Genomic DNA, 19760 nt, shown 5'->3' with positions numbered 1-19760 from the left:
TGGATGTTGGGGGTATCAGTTAAGGTGCCATTTGGGATAGCTGCATCCCATATCAGAATGTATGAGTTCAAGTCCCGGCTCTGCTTCTATTTCCATGTTCAAGTAGTTAGGTCCACCCAAGGGGATGACTTGCATTGAATTCTGGGTTCCTGGCTTCAGCCTGACCAGTGGATAGAAGATCTTGCACACATACACACTCTATCTAGCTGCCTAGCTGTGCCTTTCAAAAAAAAGTTTAAAAAAGTAAGGGTTGACTTCTTAATCATAGTCTTAACTTATATACTATGTTTCATTTTTGTAAATGACTCAGTGAAAACTTATTATTCTTGCCATCAAAGCTTTCTTGGTTAATTTCCAATTTCATATCATTAGTGTTGGAGAGGGTAAATACTACCCATCTCAGAGAGAAAGGTCTTCCATCCACTTGTTCACTCCCTATGTGGCCACAGTGGCTGGAGCTGAGCCAATCCAAAGGCAGGAGCCAGGAGCTGCTTCCAGGTCTCTGGGTCTCCCACGTGGGTGCAGGGGCCGAAGCACTTGAGCTGTCTTCTGCTTTCCCGCGCCGTAAGAGCTGGATTGGAAGAGGAGCAGCTGGGACAGAAACTGGCACTCATGTGGGATGCCAGCAACTCTGGCAGAGGTTTAGCCCCTTACGCCACAGAGCTGGCTACACCAGTATGAATTTAATGGTGCTATACTTTGAGGAACACTGGAACCAAATCCTAGCTTTGTAACTTTTACTTCTCTGCAAAGCTGCCTTTTCATTCATTAGTTTCTACCTATTTGTCTCCTTTTCTTCATTTTTCCTACTCAAATTATTTCTGTCTGCTGTTTCAGTAATCTAATCTCCCTGTCCATGTCTTTTCTCAGATCTGTTTTTTAATTATTTTTGTAGTGATAAAAATATTTTAATGTATTTTTTCTGCAGTTTAAAAACCTGTGATTTGCTGGCGAGGCAACTCACTTGGCTAATCCTCTGCCTGTGGCGCTGGCACCCTGGGTTTTAGTCCCGGTTGGGGCGCCAGCTTCTGTCCCGGTTGCTCCTCTTCCAGTCCAGCTCTCTTCTGTGGCCTGGGAGGGCAATGGAGGATGGCCCAAGTACTTGGGCCCTGCACCTGCCTGGGAGACCAGGAGGAAGCACCTGGCTCCTGGCTTCGGATCGGCGCAGTGCGCCAGCCATAGTGGCCATTTGGGGGGTGAACCAACGGAAGGAAGACCTTTCTCTGTCTCTCTCTCACACTGTCTAACTCTGCCTGTCAAAAACAAACAAACAAACAAAACCTGTGATAGCTCCCCAGTATGTATGTAATAGTACTCTTACCCTTAGCCTGATTTTCAAAGATTTCCACATTTTGCCTTAGCTTCATTTCTATGTATTTATTTATTTATTTATTTATTTTTTTGACAGGCAGAGTGGACAGTGAGAGAGAGAGACAGAGAGAAAGGTCTTCCTTTGCCGTTGGTTCACCCTCCAATGGCCGCCGCGGCCGGCGCGCTGCAGCCGGCGCACCGCGCTGATCCGATAGCAGGAGCCAGGTGCTTCTCCTGGTCTCCCATGGGGTGCAGGGCCCAAGTACTTCAGCCATCTTCCACTGCACTCCCAGGCCATAGCAGAAAGCTGGCCTGGAAGAGGGGCAACCGGGACAGAATCCAGTGCCCTGACTGGGACTAGAACCCGGTGTGCCGGCGCCGCTAGGCGGAGGATTAGCCTAGTGAGCCGCGGCGGCAGCCTGCCTTAACTTCATTTCTGCTTTCATCCCTAAACCTTCTGACCAGTTGGGTGTTTCAACTATGTCTACCTACGCTTTACTAAAAATATAGACTTTTTAAAAAAGCATTTGTTATTTACACAGTGCACGTCTATTTTTCTTCCAACTAACCCTTATTAAAATGTTATTCATTTTTTGAAGCTTAGCTCAAATGCTATGTCTGTACTTTTATGAAGCCCTGTAGCATAGCTAAGTATAATGATCTATCTTCTTCTGTGGATTATAAATTTCTTCTGAGTAGGGATTATCTTTATTTTCTACTTTTTTCTCTTTAAAGTATTAAAGTATAATTAAATGAACTTTGTTGCATTCCACTGTGTCTGATGAACAGATATAAAAATTAAAAGGATTATTCTTTGTGTTGAAATAGGTTTATCCCTAAAATGTAAAGCAAATATAAAACAATAAAAATCAAAATTGATCCTGTTAGCACTTTCACTTCTGTAGCTTGATGTTACTAAGATTATAGTTACTTTTTTTTTTTAATAGTTCATTTTTATTTTTTTGACAGGCAGAGTGGACAGTGAGAGAGAGAGAGAAAGGTCTTCCTTTGCCGTTGGTTCACCCTCTAATGGCCACCGCAACCGGCGCACCGCGCTGATCCGATGGCAGGAGCCAGGTACTTCTCCTGGTCTCCCATGGGGTGCAGGGCCCAAGTACTTCAGCCATCCTCCACTGCACTTCCTGGCCACAGCACAGAGCTGGCCTGGAAGAGGGGCGACCGGGACTAGAACCCGGTGTGCCGGTGCCGCAAGGCAGAGGATTAGCCTAGTGAGCCGCGGCACCAGCCTATCGTTACTTTTAGTATCTGTTAAAGCTAAAAGTTTTTGAAAGTCTAAGGATTTAAAACATGTTAAGTAGTGTTTTTCAAACTTTTTTGGCATTAAGATATTTTTGCATACAAATTGTTGAGAACTTCAAGGAGCTGATCTTTATGAGATTTTGTATGTGTGTGTTGATATTTACCATATTAGAATGTAAAACAGTTTAAAATATTAATTGGTATTCACAAAACAAGCTTGTAGCTTTTTTCTTCTTCTTCTTTTTTTTTTTTTTTTTAAGATTCATTTATTTATTTGAAAGGCAGAGTTACAGAGAGGCAGAGGTAGAGAAAGAGAGAGAGAAATCTTCCATCTGCTGGTTCACTTCCCAGATGGCCAGAATGGCCAGAGGTGGGCTGATCTGAAGCCAAGTGCTTCTTCTGAGTCTCCCACATGGGTGCAGAGGCCCAAAGTTTTAGACCACCTTCTGCTGCTTTCCTATGCACATTAGCAGAGATCTGGATCGGAAGTGGAACAGCTGAGACTTGAACCGGTGCCCATATGGGATGCTGGCACTGCAGGCATCGGCTTTACCAGCTACACCACATTAAATAAGCTTTTTTAAAAAAAAAAAGATTTATTTATTTACTCAAAAGAGTTAGAGAGAGAGAGAGTGAGAGGAAGGGAGGGAGGGAGGGAGAGAGAGGTCTTCCCTCCACTGGTTCACTCCCCAATTGGCCACAACAGGTGGAACTGTGCTAGTCTGAAGCTAAGAGCCAGGAGCTTCTTCCAGGTCTCCCACGTGGGTGCAGGGTTCCAAGGACTTGGGCCATTTTCTACTGCTTTTCCAGGCCATAGCAGAGAGCTGGGTCGGAAGTAGAGCAGCCATATGGGATGCTGGCACTGAAGGCAGCGGCTTTAACTGCTACGCCACAGCGCTGGCCCCTAAATAAGCTTTTTTAAAGAAAATTTATTGGGGATCGGTGCTGCCTGCAGCGCCTGGTACCCAAAATGAGGGCTGGTTTGAGACCAAGCTGCTCCACTTCCAGATCTCTGTTATGGCCTGGGAAAGCGCTAGAAGATGGCCCAAGTGCTTGGGCCCTTGCACCCATATGGGAAACCCAAAAGAAGCTCCTGATTTCAGATTGGCCCAGCTCCAGCTGTTGGGGCCATCTGGGGACTGAGCCAGAGGAAGGAAGACCTCTCTCTCTGCCTCTGACTCTTTGTAAATCTACCTTTCAAATAAATAAATAAATCTAAAAAAAAAAAAAAAAAGATTTATTTATTTGAAAGGCTGAGTGGCAGAGGGAGGAGAAGAGACAGAGAGATCATCCACTCCCCAAAATGGCCGCAATAAGGATCCTGGAATTCCATCCAAGTCTCCCATGTGGTTGGCTGGGGCCCACCTACTTGATCTATCTTTTGCTGCTTTCCCAGTAGCGTTATCAGGGAGCTGGATTGGAAACAGAGCAGCTGGTACTCAGTCCAGCATGTGCTGATGGCACAGGTGGTGGCTTAACCAGCTGTCCTCTAACTGGTCTTAGCATAAATTTTTTTTTTTTTTTTTTTTTTTTTTTTTTTTTTTTTTTTTTTTTTTGACAGGCAGAGTGGACAGTGAGAGAGAGAGACAGAGAGAAAGGTCTTCCTTTGCCGTTGGTTCACCCTCCAATGGCTGCCGCGGCTGGCGCGCTGCGGCCGGCACACCGCGCTGATCCGATGGCAGGAGCCAGGAGCCAGGTGCTTTTTCTGGTCTCCCATGGGGTGCAGGGCCCAAGCACCTGGGCCATCCTCCACTGCACTCCCTGGCCACAGCAGAGAGCTGGCAAGAGGGGCAAGTGGGACAGAATCCGGCGCCCCAACCGGGACTAGAACCCGGTGTGCCGGCGCCGCTAGGCGGAGGATTAGCCTAGTGAGCCACGGCGCCGGCAGCATAAATAATTTTAAAGAAAATAAAATATTAATGAGAATAAAACAGTTTCACATTTTGGCAAATCTCTGGTGTCTGACTTCATAAAAGGACCCTCGATTTTCTTTTACAGTTGCTTTATTTATTTATTTATTTATTTATTTAAAGAGTTACACAGAGAGAGGTAGAAAGGTCTTACATCCTCCAGTTCACTCCCCAGTGACCACAGCAGCAAGGACTGGCCAAAGCCAGGAGCCAAGAGCTTCCTCTGATTTCCCATGTGGATGCAGGGCCCCAAGGACTTAGCTATCCTCTGCTGCTTTCCCAGGCTTACATCAGCAGGAAGCTGGATCGAAATGGAGCAGTTGATCTTGAATTGGCAGCCATATGAAATGTTGGCATTGCAGGTGGCAGCTTACCCAGTTACATCACAATGTTGGCCTCAGGAGATAATTTTAAAATAAGACTTATTTATTCAAAAGGCAGAGTGACACAGAAATCTTCCATTAGCTGGTGCATTGGCCAGATGGCCACAATAGCCAAGGTTGTGTCAGGCTGAAGCTAGCAGCCAGAACAGTTCTCCTCCTCGAGTGGCAGGGACCCAAGTACCTGGGCCATCTTATGCTTTCCCAAGGTATTAGGAGGGAGATGGATCAGAAGCAGAGCAGCCAGAACTAGGAGGTAATTGTGTCTCACTCAGGATGCCAAGATGGAATGTAATTTATAAGGCAATTTAAATTGTCATCTTAGATATTACATAGAATTTGAAAGTCAAGAATATCAACCAAGGATCAACCAAGGATGTGCGTGATCACATGTGTACTACATGTTATCAAATTGGAAAAGTAGATTGAAATGATTTCTATAATAACTTCTCATTAAAAAATTGATGATAATGCAATGATGTGATTAAATCTCATTTCGTAATTATTTTAAGCAATAAAATTTGACGTATGAGAGTGAGTCTCTTAATTTGTGTCGCATAAAATTCATTACATAGCCAGTGCTGTGTCATAGTGGGCTAAGCTTCTGCCTGCGACACCAGCAATCCCATATGAGCACTGGTTCTAGTCTTGGCTGCTCCTCTTCTGATCCAGCTCTCTGCTATGGCCTGGGATTGCAGCAGCAAATAGCCCAAATATATTTGCCCCTGCATCTGCCTGGGAGACCTGGAGAAAGCTCCTGGCTTTGAATTGGTCTAGCTCCAGCCATTGGCAGCTATTTGGGGAATGGACCACCAGATGGAAAACATTTCTGTCTGTCTCTCCCTCTCTGTCTGTAACACTACTACTCAAATCAATAAATAAAATCTTTAAAAAAAAATTTATTACAGTAAATTTCACGTGAATCAGAGCACTGTCTAAAGCGTTTTTAAAATTTTTTTAGGAGCTGGTGCTGTGGCGTAACAGGTAAAGCCGCCATGGTGCTGCATCCCCTATGGGCCCTGGCTCGAGTCCCGTCTGCTCCACTTCCGATCGAGCTCTCTGCTATGGCCTGGGAAAGCATTATAAAAGATGGCCCAAGTCCTTGCACCCCTGCACTCGTGTGGGAGACTTGGAAGAAACTCCTGGCTCCTGGCTCTTGGCTCCTGGTTTCAGATTGGCACAGCTCTGTCTATTGCAGCCATCTGGGGAGTGAACCAGCAGATGGAAGACCTTTTCTTTCTCTGCCTTTGCCTCGCTGTAATTCTGCCTTTCAAATAAATCTTTAAAAAATTTTTTAGAAGATTTATATATTTATTTGAAAGGCAGAATTACAGCGAGGCAGAGAGAGAGAATATCTTCCTGGTTCACTCTCCAGATGGCCACAATGGCTAGATCTGTGCTGATCTGAAGTCAGGAACCAGGAACTTCTTTTGGGTCTCTCATATGGGTATTGGGGTCCAAGCACTGTTTTCACAGGCAATAAGCAAAGGGCTGGATCAGAAAAGGAGCAGCCCCAAACATATGCTGGTGCCACAGGCGGAGGCTTAACTTACTACATCATAGCGTCATTCTCTGCCTAAAGCATTTAAGATATATTTTTGGACCATTTATGTTGGTGCAGGTTGGAGAAGTATACTCCTGGGAAATTTTTCAAAATACGGAATACCATCAAGATAAGTTTACTATAAAGATAAAAAAAGGTTCTAGTCCATTTTAAAGTATACATAGAGTAGGTAATTGGGAAATAAAGACGTATAAATGTTAAAGGCTTATTGCTTGAAATATTGAGCGTGTTGACACAATTTGATGATGGGTAACAAACATGTTTTAACAAGGAGAAAGGTTATGTATAGCTCTAGTATCAGTGAAAAATTTAAATATGAATTGAAGATGTAACAAGGAAACTTGCAGTGTTTATCTGACTTTTATAAGAAAACTTAAGTACCATTTTAGTGATTCTCTAAAATTATTCATCTTTGTGACAGTAAATATGTCAATATGAAATGGTTATAAAAGGCTGCTTCAAAAAATTCCCATGAAAATTGAAGTAAAAGAGGTTTATCTTAGATGGAAGATCTGTGTCCCTTTCTAACTTTGACTTTCAAATAAATCTTTAAAAAAAAGTTGATCTTGGTGCAAAAAAAATGTTTGAAGTCCATATATAGTTTTTCCATATTATGCATTTCCATGGACTTTTTAATGATTCCTGTATCTTTATCTTTTTTCACCCAGTTTATGACTATAACTTCAAAACAGTATAATTTGTACAAAAAGGTTCATAAAAATCTTTTAAATAATGAAAGGAAATTAAGTTACTTTAGAAGAAAAATAATAGTTTGCTTTAATTTTTTCTCCCTAAAGAAACAAGGCCCAACTAATCCAATGCTGTTTCATCTTATTCGAGATGTGAAACAGGTAAGAGATTAATTTCTTTTGTTTTTTAAAAAGTTTTATTATACGGCCGGCGCCGCGGCTCACTAGGCTAATCCTCCGCCTAGCGGCGCCGGCACACCGGGTTCTAGTCCCGGTCGGGGCGCCGGATTCTGTCCCGGTTGCCCCTCTTCCAGGCCAGCCCTCTGCTGTGGCCAGGGAGTGCAGTGGAGGATGGCCCAAGTGCTTGGGCCCTGCACCCCATGGGAGACCAGGAAAAGCACCTGGCTCCTGGCTCCTGCCATCGGATCAGCGCGGTGCGCCGGCCGCAGCGTGCCGGCTGCGGCGGCCATTGGAGGGTGAACCAACGGCAAAGGAAGACCTTTCTCTCTGTCTCTCTCTCACTGTCCACTCTGCCTGTGGAAAAAAAAAAAAAAAAAAAAAAGTTTTATTATAAAAAAGCACTTATACTTCAGCTGGCCCTAAGAAAGTATTTAAATACATTATCAAGCTGTAATAGACTAACAGTTTTTGGAATAAGATAAAATAAGGGCTAAATTTGTGATGAGAGACCTTTAAGAGCATAATTATCGGAAATCAAATAGGAGTAGTTTATGAAGTAAAAATGAAGTTTCCTGAGCTTCTGGGGATCTGAGATAGAATTTGATCAATTTTATAATCTTCATTGGTCCACAATATGAGATTATTGATAGAATGTGTTTTCATTTTGTGTTCAGAAAAAATGTATCCCCTCGATATTTGTCCCAGTGCAACGGAAATTGATTAAGGAAGTTGAGGGAGCACTGAGTGGTGATCTTCATGGTAGACCTAGCCAATAAAAATGCTACAATACTCTATCCCTGTTTTAAGAAAAAAATTAGTATTATAATGACTGAATACATAACATTGATACGTGATCTAAAGGTATTTCATAGTGACAAAATGTTATTCCTCTTCTGTTGAGATTCTTTGTGGATTTATAGTGTTAAACCTGTATCAGCATTTTTATAGCCACATTATGGGTACCTAGTACAATTTGTTTTCCTTGATGAAATGGTACTCATATTTGGCTACTTTAAATATTTTTAAGTTTCTAAATTAAAGGGCTTCCATTCTAAAATTCTTCTTGTATTTGAGATTTTACTTGCTGCTCAGAATGAATATATGAATAAACACAAGCTGAAAATAGAAATGTCATTTTTAATTTTAATTTTATGTAGTTGGTAACTCATTTAATACTAATTAATATCCCATGGGAAAAACTTAGACATTATTATACCTTAAAAATTTTTCTTTGGACTTGGTGTGGTATAGCCAGTAATGCTGGCACTTGCACCGCTGACATCCCAAATGGGTGCTGGTTTGAGTCCTGTCTGCTCCACTTCTGATCCAGCTACCTGCTAATGTGTGTGGGAAGGCACTGGAAGATGGCCCAAGTCCTTAGGCCCCTGACACCCACATGAGAGACCCGAGAAATTTCCTGGTTCCTGGCTTTGGCCTGGCTCAACCCAGGATGTTGTGGCTGTCTGGAGAGTGAACCAGCGAGTGGAAGGTCTCTCTCTTCTCTCTGTAAGCTCTGCTGTTCAAATAAATCTTTAAAGTTTTGATGTAGTTCAACTTTTTATATGCATTTTTCTTAGTGGATTTATTGAGGTGTATTTCACACACTATATAATTAATTCATTAAAAGTATATGTCATTGATTTTTATTGTATTCACAGAATTGTGCAGCCATTGCTGAAGTCTAATGTTAGAGCATTAACATTATCTTAGAAAAGTGACTGTTTGCTCATTATCAGCGATTGCATGTCCTGCTCCTTCTCTGCCCTTTGCACACCCACCACAGACAACTGAGGATTTGCATATTCTGTGCATTCCATATTAATCTGATTTTTTAAAAAAATAATTAAAACCTTCCACCCCAAACTTAATGGAAGAGATCTTCAGGCCAGAAGTTTATGAAGCACATTGCATTATGATTACATGATTTATTTATGTGGGTTAACACAAAATAGAATATTTTATTTTAGAAACAAATGCAAGCAGTTATATATTGACTGGATGTATTGGTGATAGGAAGTTCAGTTTTTTAAATCCTCATAATAAGTATTAAAGACAGTAATTGAATATTTTCTGACTCAGATTAACAAGTTGGATTTTATAAGAATTATCAGTGTAGTTTGAGAAATTGCTCATGATCTTTTTATTAAGATCCTTAATTCCTCAATTTAAATATTCCTTAATTTAAATATTTCCCGTTCAGCTAGGCTTATATCATGATTGTATGTGTTGAGTTTCTTAAGGAAATACATTTGACAATACAGATGGCATCCTCAATCCTAAAGTATATTCGGAGGTTGTTTGAGTTAAAATAAAAAAAAAATCAGTGTATTCGAAAGGCAAAGCAGCAGAGAGAGGGGCAAGAGATGTATATATGAAAGAGATCTTCCATCCACTGGTACATTCCCCAGATGGCTTCAACAGCCCAGTCTGGTTCAGGCCAAAGCCAAGAACCAAGAACCCCATCCTGCTTTCTCATGAGGGTGTCAGGGGCCCAACTACTTGAGTCATCTTCTGTTTCCTTCCCAGGCAGATTCGAGGGAAAGTAGATTAAAAGCAAGATAGCTAGCACTTGAACTTGCATTCTGATTTGGGATGCCAGGTGTTACAAGCAGCAACTTAACCTGCTGTGCCCCAAAACCAGCCCTGATACCAAAAATCTTGTACTTTGCATAGAAATAAGTGCTTTTATTATAAGTGATAGGTTAAGTGCCACATAAAGCTCTAAAGATTTGTCTAACCTATAATATACTGAGTATAATTTTGGTTAAAAAAATACTGAATTTATGGGCCAGTCTGGAAACATAGTTAACACTTTATAACATTAATTTTGTAAAAAAAATTCAATTTGTGGTGTGTACTTCAATGAGAATGGAATATGTGGCTAACAGTTTCTTTGCCTCTTTGTGTCAAATATTAGTACCATAAAAAAATGCTTATATTTCTGCTTTAGGCCATATGCCTGCATGTCCCAAACCATACCTTGCGACCTCATCAAAGTTTCAGAATCCCCACCTCTTAGAAAAGGAAAAGTTGGTGCTATGGCATAGTGGGTAAAGCAGGCGCCTGCAGTGCCAGCATCCCACATGGGCACTGGTTCAAGTGCTGGCTGTTTCACTTCCTATCCAGCTCCCTGATAATGTGCCTGGGAAAGCAATGGAAGATGGCCCAATTCCTTGGACCCCTGAGCCCAGGTTTGAGAACTGGATGAAGCTCCTGGCTTCAGCTTGTTAGATTTGGGGAATGAAACAGCGGATGGAAGACTTCTGTGTCTGTCTCTGCCAATGCCTCTCCCTCTCTTTAACTCTGAATTTCAAATAAAATAATTTTTTTTTAAAAGGAAATGGAAAAAGAAGTCATTCTCTTTCCCTGTAAAGGATAACACTTGCAACCTCAGGTTCTTAGTATTAAGTATACATTTATCATTTTGGAGAGTAGGCCTATTTTTAGTCATGGCATGGCAATATGAAGAAATACTATCACATCTTTTAAAAATATTTTGTTTGCAGGGAAATCTTCCTCCTGGATATAAAATCACTCTAATTGATATAGGACTCGTTATTGAATATCTCATGGGGGGAACCTACAGATGTACCTATACTCGGAAACGTTTTCGATTAATATACAATAGTCTTGGTGGAAATAATCGGGTATGTATAACTTGGGGGGGAAATTATATGTGTGATTTAAAGTTAATCTGTATACTTTAAATGTTTAATTTAAAAGTTAAATGTTAAGAATTAGGAATGAGGCCGGCGCCGGGGCTCACTAGTCTAATCCTCCGCCTGTGGCGCTAGTACCCCAGGTTCTAGTCCCGATTGGGGCACCGGTTCTGTCCCAGTTGCTCCTCTTCCAGTCCAGCTCTCTGCTGTGGCCCGGGAGGGCAGTGGAGGATGGCCCAAGTGCTTGGGCCCTGCACCCGCATGGGAGACCAGGAGGAAGCACCTGGCTCCTGGCTTCGGATCAGCACAGTGCGCCGACTGTGGTGGCCATCTGGGGGGTGAACCAACGAAAGGAAGACTTCTCTCTCTCTCTCTCTCTCTCTCTCTCTCTCTCTCCCTCTCTCTCCCTCTCTCACTAACTCTGCCTGTCCAAAAAAAAAAAAAAAAAAAAAATTAGGTATGTTAGAATGCTGAAAGTAACAATGTCTTAGAAATGGGAGATTTTCAGTTGAGCAGTTAGAAAAATTTATAAGCAAAATCCTAAACCAGTTATTTGTATGTGTACACATGCAAACATTTGCATATGTAGATGAATACACTCGAATATTTATAACATGTCAGGATATTTAAATCTATAAAGTCTAATAAGATCTCTTTTTCAGAGGTCTGGCCGAAATACTTCCAGTAGCACTCCTCAGTTGCGAAAGAGTCATGAATCTTTTGGTAATAGAGCTGATAAAAAGGAAAAAATGAGACATAATCATTTCATTAAAACAGCACAGCCCTACAGACCAAAGGTATATTTATCTAAATATTATATATTCTAGTTTTTTATTTTATTCATTTTCAATTAAGCAACAAAAAATTACTTGTTTTATAAGAATTTTTTGTTTTTTCATATATCTTTCAGTCTTCGTTTTGCCATATGCAAAGGTGTTCATTGTGAATTAACGAATTAACTATGATAATATGATTTTTAAAATATTTTCTTGAATGTTGGCTCCTTATAGTCCATTTTTCCTTGATTAGAAACTTGTAAAAATGGACCAGCGCCACAGCACACTAGGCTAATCCTCCGCCTGTGGCACTGGCACCCCAGGTTCTAGTCCCGGTTGGGGCGCCGGATTCTGTCCCGGTTGCTCCTCTTCCAGTCCAGCTCTCTGCTGTGGCCCGGAAAGGCAGTGCAGGATGGCCCAAGTACTTGGGTCCTGCACCCGCATGGGAAACCAGGAGGCGGCACTTGGCTCCTGGCTTCGGATCGGCACGGTGCACCACTGGCCGCAGCAGCCATTTCGGGGATGAACCAATGAAAGGAAGACCTTTCTCTCTGTCTCTCTCTCTCACTAACTCTGCCTGTCAAGAAAAAAAAAAAAAAAAAAAAAACAGCTTGCAAAAACAAAGGTGTTATCAAACATTTATTTCATTATAGTTTTATCACATATTGGTTGAAATATGTAGGCCTTTTAGTTTGGAAACTTTATAAAGATACCGTTGAAATGGCATTTTTGTAAGATGAATTATGAACCATAGTAAAATGCAGTTTATAAATATGAAGTTTATAAAATAATGTGTAATTATATGAAATTGAAACTAGGGCAAAGACTATTTTACAAAAACTTAAAATAACATCAATATCATATGGCTTTATTATAAAGGGCTTTATAACATTTATTTTCTCTTGGAAGATTGATACAGCTGTGGAAGAAGGAAAGAAGAAAAGAACCAAAGATGAAATTGTAGATATTGATGATCCAGAAACCAAGCGTTTTCCTTACCCACTTAATGAATTGTTAATTTGGGCTTGCCTCATGAAGAGGCAGGTCATGGCCCGTTTCTTATGGCAGCATGGTGAAGAATCAATGGCTAAAGCATTAGTTGCCTGTAAGATCTATCGTTCAATGGCATATGAAGCAAAGCAGAGCGACTTGGTAGATGATACTTCAGAAGAACTGAAACAGTATTCCAAGTAAGTGATATTTTATGGGTTGAAAACGTTTTAAAAATACAAAATATGGGCCAGCATTGTGGCCCAGCAAGATATCAGAATCTCATATCTAAGTGCTGCTGCACTGCTTCCTATCTAGCTCCCTGCTAATGTACCTGTGAGGCAGCAGAAGAGGATCCAAGTACTTGGGCCACTGCTACCCATATGGGAGATCTGTATGGTGTTCTAGGCTCCTTTCTTTGGCCTGACCCGGCCCTGGCTGTTACAGTCATTTGGGGACTCACTGAGCTGATGAAAAATTTCTTTTTATGTCTTTCCCACTTTTCTTTCTGTTACTCTGCCTTTCAAATAAATCAATAAAATCAAAAACAAAAATAAAAACAAAAAACACATGTTTGAGTGGCCGTTATAATGCTGTGCAGTTAGTGGGGATATATGTTTTATTGATATTCTTAAGAGAAAGTATACCCAGAAAATATACCAAGAAAGTATACTCAGTGGGGCCAGCATTGTAGTGTAGCAGGTAAAGCCACCACTTGTGATGCCGGTGTCCCATATGTGTGGGGGTTCAAGTCTGGGCTGCTCCACTTCGGATTCAGCTCCCTGATAATACCCTGGGAAAGCAGTGGAAGATAGCCCAAGTGCTTGGGCTCCTGCCACCCACATGGAATTCCCAGGTGAAGTTCCTGGCTTCTGGCTTCTGCCTGGCCCAGCCCTGGTCATTGCAGCCATCTGGGGAGTGAGCCAGCATGTGGAAGATCTCTCTGTCTCTCCCTCTCTTTCTGTAATTTTGACTTTCAAATAAATAAATAAATTTTAAAAATTCAGAGAATAACTTCCTTCTGTGTATGTGAAAAATGTTATTACTATATTTTTGCAATTTAGGAGTTCAATATTTCAGCAACAACAAAAGAAATGCCAGAATCAGTTTAATAAGTGCATACAACAGTGATAAGATTAATGAAATCCCATTTGAGGAAGTAAAGAAAGGGAAGAACTGAGGTTTTAGCTGTGTTCTAGGGAGACAGACTGAATTCACCTGCAGGGCATTTTGGATGATAAAATCATGTTCATAGAATAAAATAGTTCATACAATTTACTTATGAAGTTAAGCTAGAAAGGTAGTGTGAGGAAGCCTTCTCATAGATACTTGGACCTCCATATCCTCCAATAGGCTGTCTTTAGAAGAGGGTAATAATAGTTGTCACTGAAAATAACTCACACAGGTATTCTCTGATTATTTAGTGGAAATTGAAGATTCAGATATGTCTTGTGATTACTTATTCCCTAATGTTACTATTCCTGTCTACAGGGTACCAACCACCCCTCTTTTTTTTTTTTTTTTTTTTAATATTGATTGATTGATTTGAAAGGTAGAGTTACAGAGAGAAAGAGAGACAGAGGTCTTCCATCCAGTGGTTCACTCCCCAAATAGCTGCAACAGCTGGAGCTGGGCCGATCCCAAGCCAGGATCTGGGAGCTTCTTCCAGGTTTCCCACGTGGGTGCAGGGGTCCAAGCACTTGGGCCCTCTTCCGCTGCTTTCCCAGGCCATCAGTAGAGAGCGGGAATGGAAGTGGACAAGCTGGAACTCAAACTGGCACCCATATGGGATGTTGGCGCCACAGGCAGTTGCTTAGCCTGTTATGCCACAGCTCTAGCCCCACCACCCCTTTTCTATGTTTGAAATACTTTATATAGAGACTTTTTAAAATGTTATTTATAGATATAAAAATTTCTAAAGGTTTATTTATTTAGAAAAACAGTTATAGAATGAGAGAGAGAGATATCTTCCATTCTCTGGTTCACTTCTCAGATGGCTGCAATGGCCAGGGCTGGACCAGGCTGGAACCAGGAGCCAAGAGCTGAGAGCTTCATCCGTGTCTCCCACATGGGTGGCAGGGTTCTCAGGCACTTGAGCCATTTTCTGCTGCTTTTCCCAGGCCATTAGCAGGGAGCCAGATTGAAAGTGGAGCAGCTGGGACACCAACTAGCACCCATGTGGGATGCCAGCATTGCAGGCGGCTTTACCCTGTATACCACATGCAGGTCCCAAGAGACTTTTTTTGGAACTAGAATGCTGTAACATTATCAGTGTGTGTGTGAGTGTGTTTGTGTGTGTGTGACTGTAGCTTTATTTCTAGGACCTGGAGAAAATGCTCTGAATTCACAGTTTCAGTCATGTATTTAATGTGACTTATTTTAAGATTTTTTAATAGGCAATGTCTGAAAATAGTTATTCTCATGCCTCACAGTTCCATAAGTGTGTGTGAAAAACAATTGGAAAGCATTTTGTATCAATTTAAGATTAATGGTTTAAAATTTCAGTTTGTTAATTGAGTATATTTCGGCTCTCATCTTTTTTAGTGATTTTGGTCAACTGGCTGTTGAATTACTAGAACAGTCATTCAGACAAGATGAAACAATGGCTATGAAATTGCTCACATATGAACTGAAAAACTGGAGTAATTCAACCTGCCTTAAATTAGCAGTTTCATCAAGACTTAGACCTTTTGTAGCCCACACCTGTACACAAATGTTATTATCCGATATGTGGATGGGAAGGCTTAATATGAGGAAAAATTCGTGGTACAAGGTATACTTTAGAAGCAATTTCAATATAAAGTGTATGATTACATAAAAAGAGTAGAAGAATTAATCAGATGTATAGTAATATGCCTTGATTTGTGAAGAATAATAGGAGTAGGTGGGCTGGGAGCTTGGTGGCGGATACTAGGTAGTCAGCATTTCATCCCAAGTGGCAAGTAATGAGCTTTTGGCCTCCTGTTCTTCAGTGTTTGAGAAATGTGTAATTTTTGCTCCCCTTTGAACCACAAGTATGAAGGAATAAATGGGGTATATTGGCATTTACAGCCCTGAAAAAAAATTACTGTTTTATGAAAGGACGATTCCAAAATTCTAAAATTCAGGACCTAGTTAGTTACTAAACTTAATAATCTGTTACTTTTGAGTTACTTGAAGTATCTTGGATAAGTATAGACATATTTTTGGGTCAGTTTATCAATATGTCCAATTTTTAAGGTTAATAATTTGGGTAAAATAGTCTTTGAGTTTTCTCATTGTGAGAAATATTGCTTTAAACCTCTCTTTATTCTCATATATTTTAAAATAAGGTACAGAAATGTGGAAGGCAGAAATCATGCAAGTGGTTTAACCCTAGACTATTGTTAAGTGAAATAATACAGTATTAATTACTAAAAAAAGATGAAGGAATAACTAACTTCTGTTGCAGAATTACAATTTCCTCATGCTTTAGGGTTTCCAAGTAATATGTAAAATCTGGAAATAAACCATTTTGTTTATAGAGGCAGGAGCTGAGTAATCATGTTATGATATGGAACACTTGCAAAGAGATTTAGGATAAAATTAAGCACTTAGCAGCTTCATAAGACTTGAATTTTGTTTAAACAGAAATGTTTTTCTAATCAAATTGTAACCTGACTTTATTTAAAAGACACATCTATAATAATCATTGAATCTATTTTAAATCCTCATTGTAGTACTCATTGTTTTTACTCTTTAAAACAGTTTTACCTATACCATTTAAATTTGTTTTCCCCTATACTTTAAGAGCAGAGTGGCTAACAGTCATAAGATATTTAATGTATTTTTATTATTTTTATTATAGTCTTGAAGATCACTAATAGTAAAATGCAAACTATGTTTCTAAAAATTTTAGGTCATATTAAGTATTTTAGTTCCACCTGCGATATTAATGCTAGAATATAAAACTAAAGCTGAAATGTCCCATATCCCACAATCTCAAGATGCTCATCAGATGACAATGGAAGACAGTGAAAACAACTTTCAAAACATAACAGAAGAGATCCCCATGGTAAGGAGGAAAAAAAATTTAAAAGTAAATATAATTTTTTGTGGACTAATATGCAGTAAACTTTTTTTTTTTTTAATTTAGGAAGTATTTAAAGAAGTAAAGATTTTGGGTACTAATGAAGGAAAGAATGAAATGGATATACAGATAAAATCCAAAAAGCTTCCAATCACACGAAAGTTCTATGCCTTTTATCATGCACCAATTGTAAAGTTCTGGTTTAACACGGTATGTATGAGCATAACATATTTAAAAGATATACTTAAAAATAGCAATTCAAGTGGCCACAGGAATTTTTCTTTCTATATTGTAGTTTATTTTCCTGCTATAGCTAAATCAAGGATGTGACTTGTTCTAATACTAGTAGAGACAAGGAGGGAGATGAGAGGATTCTTAGCTATAAATTTTTCAGTGGTCAGTGAGAATACAGTTTCTTCTGAAATGAAATACATCTTTACTAGTTATACATAGACCTTATCACTTCCCTATAACCCTTTTAGTTAAGAGTGTCTAAGGTAGGCTGTTCCCTTATCTAGGGCAAATCCTTTCCATATCTGTTTCCATTTAAGTTTCATGACTAGGAGCTAGGAAAATACTAGATGTCTTTCCTTGGAGTACTGTTTGCTTGGGAAGAGGCAGGTAGTTTGTGTTCCTTGATGATCATAGTAATGCAGTTCTACAATGATTTCTAATACATTGTGATATCTGAGTAGAATATTAAACAGAATTTTATGTACTGTGCTGAAAACATAAACCTAATAGTTGTTAAAATTCTTTCTGTGATTAGTTTAAAAGGTCAGCAGTTCTAGAACCACACGTTTATACTTTGGGGACCATTTATTATTTACCACAGGCAATATCTGCACTGAAGAAGAGCTTTTTCTAAAACTATTTTAATGACTGAAGCTGAGGAATAACTCACAGAAGCTCATTTGATAGCTGTTTGTGTATATGCTTTAGTATGTCCATAATAAATTTTTATTTTATAATTTTCATTAATATAATATTTCTTTTTTGTTAGTTGGCATATTTAGGATTTCTGATGCTGTATACATTTGTAGTTCTTGTACAAATGGAACGGTTACCTTCAGTTCAAGAATGGATTGTTATTGCCTATATTTTTACCTATGCTATTGAGAAAGTCCGTGAGGTATGTTATTAGTTTTTCAAAAGTAATAATGTAAATATGGAAGATGTTTAGATTCATTTTGTTTTGGGTGTTTATGTGAGTATGTATTATAGTTTAGATGTACAGAACGTGATATTTTTAAAAGTCCAAAAGTGACTTGGAAGAATATAGATCAGAGGTATGCAGTTCATTCCGTCACCATTACAGATATAATAGTTTGCATCAGAAACATAGCCTAAGTCATTTTTTCATTTTATTTCCTCATCACTGATATTCATGCTGTCTGCTAATCTGCAAAGAGAGTAAATGTCTATGATAGCCAATTGGGTAGATAAACTAAAATAGGTTATTTTGCTCTTATATTGCCCACTAAAGTATACTGTATTGCCCACTGAGTTGTCATGGAGATTTATATCCTTTTGTGTTTTGGTTTCCGTTTAAATTATACATTTAAGACTTATTTTTGAAAGGTGGAATTAGAGCAGAGGAGATGCAGAGAGAGTCTCTTGGAGTCGTTCCTCGGGCGGTGGGCGTTTTCGGACCCTAACAGGAGACCTGGATAGTATTCAGGGCTTGTGGCTTCTGCCTGGTCCAGCCCTGGCCAGTGTGACCATTTAGGGTGTGAACCGGTGAATGGAAGATTTCTCTTATTTCTCCCTGTCTCTGTTACTCTGACTTGGAAATAAGTAAATAAATAAATGTTTAAAAAGTATTTCAGATTCCAAGTATAGAGAACTATGTTGTAATCCAAGATTTTCTACTTCTTACTTGAGTGACCTCAAGTATTTATTTATTTATTTATCTTAGTGTTTCAGGTATCAAATGCCAACATAATTGATTAAAAGTGCTTTGAAATTTAAAAGATATCTAAAATTTCTACTGAGATATTGTAATTGAATGTTGTATGTGTTTTAATAGAAAGAAATTGATTAAACCATTTGTGTTCTGGTTAAACCTTTAGATCTTCATGTCTGAAGCTGGAAAAATAAGCCAGAAGATTAAAGTGTGGTTTAGTGATTATTTCAATATCACTGATTCAATTGCCATAATTTCATTCTTCATTGGATTTGGACTAAGATTTGGAGCAAAATGGAATTTTGAGAATGCATATGATAATCATGTTTTTGTGGCTGGAAGATTAATTTACTGTCTTAACATAATATTTTGGTATGTGCGTTTGCTAGATTTTCTAGCTGTAAATCAACAGGCAGGACCTTATGTAATGATGATTGGAAAAATGGTAAGTTGGGAGATGTCTTATTTATGTGTTTATTGGTGCTTTTTTATTAAAATTTATAAAAATCTTTTATTTATTTGCTCATAATCTAAATCTACCATTCCTTATGGACATATTACTAACTTAAAAGAGATATTTGTTACGATAATATGAAGAAAAGCATTTTGTTTGTGTTTTCTTGAAATGCTTTGATTTTTAAGTGCTAGTTGCTAAGAATATTTTACATCATAAAACATTTGCTAACAATTGTTAATTCCTATCTGTATATTTCTTTTCAGCTTTACTGTTACTTTTATCAGTCAGCCATCATCTGGTACCTGCAGTAGACTAGTAATCAGTTTCCTCAGAATCACTTTGGCCTCTCTTCAGTCTACATTATTGCTCTTTAAAAAATGCAAAACTGGGGCCAGTGTTGTGGCTTAGTGGGTTAAGCCACCACCTGCAATGCCAGCATCTCATATAAGCACCAGTTTGAGATCCTGCTGATCCACTTGGATCCAGTTCCTTGCTAATGCAAGCCTGGGAAAGCAGCAGCAGATGACCCAAATCCTTGAGCCCCTGTACCTATGTAGGAGACCAGGAAGAAGTTCCTGGCTCCTGCTATGGTCACCAGTGTGAGGGGCAGGAGCACAAGTACCTGAGCCA

General features: G+C 39.4%; 1 protein-coding gene across 12 annotated transcripts in view; it reads left to right on the top strand.

Annotated features, from left to right (window-relative positions):
* TRPM7 (transient receptor potential cation channel subfamily M member 7) overlaps positions 1-19760 on the top strand; it is a 113886-nt gene that overhangs the window by 52927 nt on the left and 41199 nt on the right. For 5 of the 12 annotated variants that reach the window (XM_017348018.4, XM_070054169.2, XM_070054168.2 and 2 more), the window contains 9 exons: positions 7223-7276; positions 10801-10941; positions 11616-11750; positions 12639-12919; positions 15264-15492; positions 16597-16752; positions 16834-16977; positions 17771-17899; positions 18840-19118. In XM_017348018.4, coding sequence (XP_017203507.3) covers positions 7223-7276; positions 10801-10941; positions 11616-11750; positions 12639-12919; positions 15264-15492; positions 16597-16752; positions 16834-16977; positions 17771-17899; positions 18840-19118 — 1548 coding nt within the window. Of the gene's footprint in view, positions 1-2280; positions 2389-7222; positions 7277-10800; positions 10942-11615; positions 11751-12638; positions 12920-15263; positions 15493-16596; positions 16753-16833; positions 16978-17770; positions 17900-18839; positions 19119-19760 lie in introns of those variants that run through there. The other 7 variants (XM_070054172.2, XM_089310335.1, XM_070054170.2 and 4 more) reach the window with 4 other exon arrangements.

The sequence above is a fragment of the Oryctolagus cuniculus genome, chromosome 12, assembly GCF_051225735.1.
Source record: "Oryctolagus cuniculus isolate XC-2025 breed Fujian yellow rabbit chromosome 12, ASM5122573v1, whole genome shotgun sequence".
Lineage (NCBI taxonomy): Eukaryota > Metazoa > Chordata > Mammalia > Lagomorpha > Leporidae > Oryctolagus > Oryctolagus cuniculus.
This window is presented reverse-complemented; position numbering and strand designations above follow the sequence as displayed.